The sequence below is a fragment of the Quercus lobata genome, chromosome 5 (genome assembly GCF_001633185.2).
Source record: "Quercus lobata isolate SW786 chromosome 5, ValleyOak3.0 Primary Assembly, whole genome shotgun sequence".
Taxonomy (NCBI): domain Eukaryota; kingdom Viridiplantae; phylum Streptophyta; class Magnoliopsida; order Fagales; family Fagaceae; genus Quercus; species Quercus lobata.
The window spans coordinates 74,153,153-74,159,589 of NC_044908.1; the positions used below are offsets into that span (position 1 = coordinate 74,153,153).

At 34.0% G+C, this 6,437-nt stretch overlaps 1 protein-coding gene across 1 annotated transcript; it reads left to right on the forward strand.

The window, feature by feature from the left end:
* Positions 1–1,997: 1,997 nt before the first annotated feature.
* Positions 1,998–3,194, forward strand: LOC115991111 (F-box/kelch-repeat protein At2g43445-like). The gene has a single exon (XM_031114856.1). The coding sequence runs from the start codon at positions 1,998–2,000 to the stop codon at positions 3,192–3,194; it is 1,197 nt and encodes a 398-aa protein (XP_030970716.1).
* Positions 3,195–6,437: the final 3,243 nt, after the last annotated feature.

The window sequence follows — 6,437 nt, forward strand, 5'->3', positions numbered from 1 at the left end:
ACATGTATGTGATAGTCAAAAAACCTGTAAAACAGAATATATATCAGAATATACTCAAATTATCATACACAATGAGTCAAGATTAATGAACGCACATAATATCAAAAACAACAATGAGTGCAGAAACTCTATGTGGATGATCTAGAAATCCACCAAGAGGAATCACTGAAATCCATATCAATCAAAGGAAATTGAAATTCGAAAAAGATCAAAATAAAAAATTTTCATACATTAAAAATAGTCAAACATTAGAAGAATCCAAATTCTTCAAGTCAATCCTAAAAATCAAACTTTAAGGAGTGAGAGGAGTGAGGCCTTATTGAAACACCAACCAAACTTTAAGGAGTGAGAGGACTATGGTTGGAGAGGGAGTTGAGGGCGACCTTGGAGGTATTAAGATTTGAAATTATATATCAACAAATAATACACATTGCTTCTGTACTGTTTTTGCAAAAAATAAACCGAACAATAAGGAGGAAAAAATGGAGTGAAACAGAACAAACAATATGAAGAATCACCTTCACCTTTGACTAACTTGAAAGCCCATCCTTCAAGACTTGTAGTGTCCAATCTTCTAAATCTTGGTTGCTTCAATAGATTTTCTTTTGAAATAGAGCAATGTGAGTATTATTGACAACTATAATAAAACACATTGTAGACAATCCATTAAATGATGAAAACGACATCAAATAGTGATATAGATGTGTATATTACAAATTAACAATTGAAACTGAATTTAACTCCAACTATTGAACAAAATTGGTTTATTAAATAGAGGAATAAAAAAACTTTAATACAATCAATCACCCCACTAAAAATCTGGTGTAGTACTCTTAAATTTTACTGATTTAAACAGATCATTGGTTTTTTTTTTTTTTTTTTTTTTGGTGTGGTATTCAAAAACTAAATAAATAAATTTAAAAATTAAAATGAGACACACATGTTCGGCAATCTTGAACAACCATACTAACCAACCCAAACCTTCAAAACAGAAATAAAATCGCCACAAAATGCAAAATAGTAGTAGCCCCAACATAACATTCCACAGTCTAGCATATAAAAAACCGGAAGATTATATTACCCATTAAACTTGTTTACTGTTTCATAATGTACAAAACTAACTTATGTTTACAATGCCCGTATAATAAATTATAGAAAGGGAAAACCAATGTAAGATAAATACAACAAAAAATACCATACATCAAACCAAAACAAACCCAGAATCAAAACCAAATTAAAGAATCCCAGGAAAATAAAAATCCAATAAAAATTGCATTAAAAAGTCGGCTGGGTCGGACTAATGGACGGGCTAGGAGGCGATCGTGGAGGCCACTTTTGCCTTCAACGGTGGTGATGTCAACAACCCTGGTTTAGATTAAGCCCACTTATTTATTGTTGTTAGATTCAGAGAAAGGTGAGAGATAAAGACCGATGGTGGTTCTTGGTTGTGGAGAGAAAATTTACAGTGAAGATGGCAAAGAATCGGGTTTGAGAGGAGAAATTTTTTTTTATATTATTGGGTTTTAGGTATTATTGGGTTTTAGTGAAAAAAAAAAAAAAGAATTTTTTTTTTTAAATAATGCTGATGTGGAAAATTGTGGTGCTAGCAGAGGCTTCAGTTATATATATATATATATATATATATATAGATGATGATGATAATAATAATAATAATATTAATAATAATAATAATGGTCTAACCATCATCAAAATAAAAAATTCATACACCAAACACGAAAGCCCTATGAAATCTTTTTATCCCATTATATTGGGTGAATATTTAAATTGAAAAGTTTTGGACTTCCATTCCGACACCAACACAAATTAGGAATTCAATTCCGATTTGGTCTCTATGAAATCTCAAATCCTTATTTATTTATTTTTATTCCCTTCCGAGATAGTCTAGGAAATCTTTTTTATCCCATTATATTATATATAGACAGCAATATTTTCAATGTTATGTAAACCTCCAAAGGCAAAAGAGAAGAACAACAACAATGGCAATGAGTTTAAACAATCTCCCGGATTTTCTATTGACAGAAATCCTGCTTCGGCTACCTTTAAAATCCAGAGTTCAATTCAAAGGCGTATCAAAACACTGGTGCTCTTTAATCTCTACCCCTTACTTCACTCGCAGTGTTGTTAGGCACTGCCACACAAACCCTCATACACAGCCCTTTATCATGATCTTGGATTACAAAGATAAATATTTAAGTAATCGTCTCCTCGTAATTAAATCTGAACCAGAACTGGAATTTCTCACTGCTTACATATACAAACTAGAAAAGCAACTTTGGTTTGAAGCTTCGTGTAATGACTTGCTCTTGTGTCTGGCAAAACATAGGTTTGATGGCAACAGATGCTATTATTATGTCATAAATCTAATCACTAAACAAGTTTTAGCGCTCCCTCCAATTCCTAAACCTGAAGGTTTCACTATTACTGGGTTTATCTATAATAATAGTGTTAATGATATTGTTGATAAGCAAGTCAGTTTCAGTTACAGGTTGGTGATGCTAAAGGTATGGGCTTCCGAAGCACACATATTCTCGTCAGACACCGGTAGATGGAGTGTCGTGGGGTATTCAAAGGAATTTCAAGTAGCTCGCTTTCCTTCCTCTGCTGTTTCTTACAAAGGCTTGCTTTTGTGGTGCGGTACTAATGGCCGTCTTCTGGCGTTTGATCTATACAACAGCACAGGTAGTCGTTGCTTTGAAATTGAGCAGCCTATAGAATGGGAGCAGCTAATGAAGCAGCCTATAGAACTGGGCCGAATGAATTTTATTGATTGCCTTGGACTTGGAGTGTCTCAGGGGTGCCTGAAAATATGTCAGATTATAGTGCAGTCTCATATCTGCGTTTGGAAGTTCAAGGACTATTATAACAAAGGTGGAGGCGAATGGTGCTTGCAGCACAAAGTGTCTCTCAAGGAATTTGTCTCCGAAAAATCCCTTTGGCTCTTACTAACACAATCTTTTTTTATCACAGTGCTAGGTTTTCATTCCATCAATGGGGATATCTTGTATTTGGGGATTAGATCGAAGGTTTTGATATGCAACTTGCGTAGGAAAACGCTCGAACTCTATTGTAATGCTCCTGAGGCTAACCATTACGCAGCGAGTTTCGCCTTCAACTCTGTGCTCCCATGTTGGCCAACACCCATTCCTTCTTCTTTAAAGAATGCTGCCTACTAGCACTTATTGTGGTGCATGCTTGCTAGCTTGCTTCTTTCAGCTTTGGGTTTGTTTATTATAGAGATAATCAATTATATTATAATCTAATCTTTTTGTCTATTTGTAGAATTACTATCTTTGCACTATTAGTTTGTTTAGTTTGTTTGGGTTGCTTGCTAGCATTTCAGCTTTGGGTTTTGGTTAATGTGTATTGTGATTTTCCTGTATTATGTAGCATAAGGGTTTGATGGCTATAAGAGTGAAGCTTACATAACATACCAAACAGGAAAAAAAGAAAAAAGAAAAAAAAAGAAAAGAAAAGAAAGAGAAAAAAAAAAGGGAAATCCATTTGCTTAAGCAGTAAGCACTACCACCGATTCTCTCAATAATTCATTCATTTCAAACTGTTGAATCTTGAATGATCAATCATAACAAAAGATAAATTCAGCTTAATCATGAATTATACGTCTCACATAACTTCTGTTACCCAAATACCTTTTGGATACCTTGAATCTCAATTAGCACGTTGTTCAAACATAGATAACATGAATAATATTATTGGTAACCTTTAACCTTTTTTCTGAGAAACTGGTAACCTTTAACCTGGTATTGAGTGTTTTGTGTAGTTGGGTTGATGATAGAAATAGACTTCTTGGAAAATAATTTCGTCCATTCTCCTTTTTGCATAGTACTGCAACATATATCAATCCTAAATATCTGCACACAGTCCAACGACCAATGTCACCAATCCCAGCCACATTTTGTAATAATCAAAAACAAAACCTTACCCAAAAGGAAAAAGCTTCAATTACTACAATTTTTTCTGGCATTCTTCACAGCAATACATATACCCCAAAGTGTAACAACCCCATCTCAATTGTGTAGATATTATTTCGATCCTAGACCCTTAAGATTTTGTTCTCTTCCAATGCTCACTGACACCCCAGATCTGATTTAGATATTGTTTTAAGTGTAGGGATGACCAAATCCAATGGATAATGGATAACCTACCCAACTCAACTCGACTGAAAATTTTGGTAATTACTCGAAATGTAATTGGAGGTATAGCATTAAATTATATGTGTGTTGTGTGGTTGTGTGATGTGATGAGTCTCACATCAGGCATTCATTAGGTAGATATGAGCTTTATTAACAATTATAAAGAGTTTCAATTATGACTAGTCTTAACATAGATGTGACTAATGTTTTTCCTTGGATCATTACATAAAGTCTGTCATGCATTTTACATTCAATTATTATTTAAGAAAAAACAGATATAAGTAAATTTATCACTTATATTAGAAAAGAAAAAATACAAGATTTTATAAACATAATTACAATGTAATTTTATCAAGAACTTGAAAACATTATGTTGGAAATGTGACATAATTCTTAATCAAGCAAGTCCTTTTTTACACAAACCTCTCTTCTCAAAGTATCACTAAAGTGGATCAAAATGAACCAAAGTGGATTGAATAGGACCAAAGTTGACCGAATGGACTGAGTATGATCAAAGTGGACCAAAATAGATTGAGTAGGACCGAATAGAATCAAAATAGACTAAATAGGACCGAAGTGGACCAAATAGAATGAATAGACTTGAAGTGGACTGAATAGACTAAACTAGACCGAAAAGGACTGAATGGGAAGAAAATGACAGAATGGACCGAATTGGACTAAATATGACCAAAATGGATCGAATTGAACTGAATAGACTAAATAAGACCAAAGTGGACCGAATTAGACCGAACAGGCCAAGAAGGACCAAAGTGGACCGAATAGAACCAAAGTGAACTGAATAGGAATGAATAGGAACAAAGTGGACCGAATAAGACCAATGTAGACCTAAGTGGAACAAGTAGGACCAAAGTGGACAAAATATGGTTGAATAGGACCAAATAGACTAAATGGATTGAAATGTTATGTCAGCTGATGTGACTCAATAGGAGCTACCAATAATAAATACTAAGGTTCAACCAATGTTATTAAACCTGACTTGGCTCGGTCGGTCGGACTGGTAACCCAGTGACCTAGCATATAAATCGATTTGGGTCATCAATTGGATCGAATGTGCACAAGACCCGGCCGAAATTGGTAAAACCTAGCTGAATCACACAGTTTGCTTAAAACTCGTTGGGTTTTAATAACCCAGCTGAGTTTATGAATTATGTAAAATTACATTAATAGGTCAATTCCATTGACTTCTTTACTATTTAATGTATGATAATATGATAATTTAAATAAGAGGAAATCTAAATAAAAAAATAAAAAATGCAATTTTCAATTTCATGAAGCCAGCTAGCATGTAGGTACAAGTATATCAGTATATGTTATATAATTTATTTAAACCTTCTTTTCTCTTCTTTTGTTTACATTTTTTGGGCTTTATTTGTTCATTGCTTTAAGTTTAAGTCTTTAACTTGTTGTTCTTGTTGTTGTTCTTTTTTTTTTTTTTTTTTTTTTTTTTTTTTTTTTTTTTTTTTTAAATCTCTTTATTTGACCTTGCGGTTCGACTGTTGGCCCATTGGTTGAACCAGTGACCCAGTGAATTGGCTCATAGACCAGGTCAACGTCCAATATGAGTTTAATAACTATGGGTTCAACTTATATATATATATATATATATAAAATTGGTGGGTTTCAACCACCTTACAACCAAATTTTGAATGTAATTGAGATAATGTTCTGCCTTAAAAATTGTGGTAGAGGTAGAATGTTTTCTCCAAAGATACAATTTGACTATTATGAACAATTTAACTTATTAGGATATGATAGACTCAGGATTTCAAATTGTTGTTGTAGCCGGACCTCTATATCTTGTACTTGAGTTTAAACAACTTGGTGATTAGGATTTACGGTGATTGATCTGTTGCAATGCTCTCAAAAACTCAAGGCAAAGGCAGAGGCAGAGGCAAACGCAGAAGAACAACAATGAGTTTGGACAAGTTTCCCGATTATCTACTGACAGAAACTCTGCTTTGGCTGCCTTTAAAATCTGTATTTCAATGCAAATGCATATCAAATCGCTGGTGCTCTTTAATCTCTACTCCTTATTTTACTCGCCGCTATGTTGGCCACCACCACACAAACCTTCAGCCCTTTACATTGCTCTTTGAGTCGGCAGATATCCTATCAAATCGTGCCGTCACAACTGATTCTGACTAACCAGAATTCAAAACTCTCGCTTCTTATGTACACAGATACAATGAGCTTGAAGATTCGTGCAATGACTTGCTCTTATGGCGCAAGTGGCCTAAAGATGAG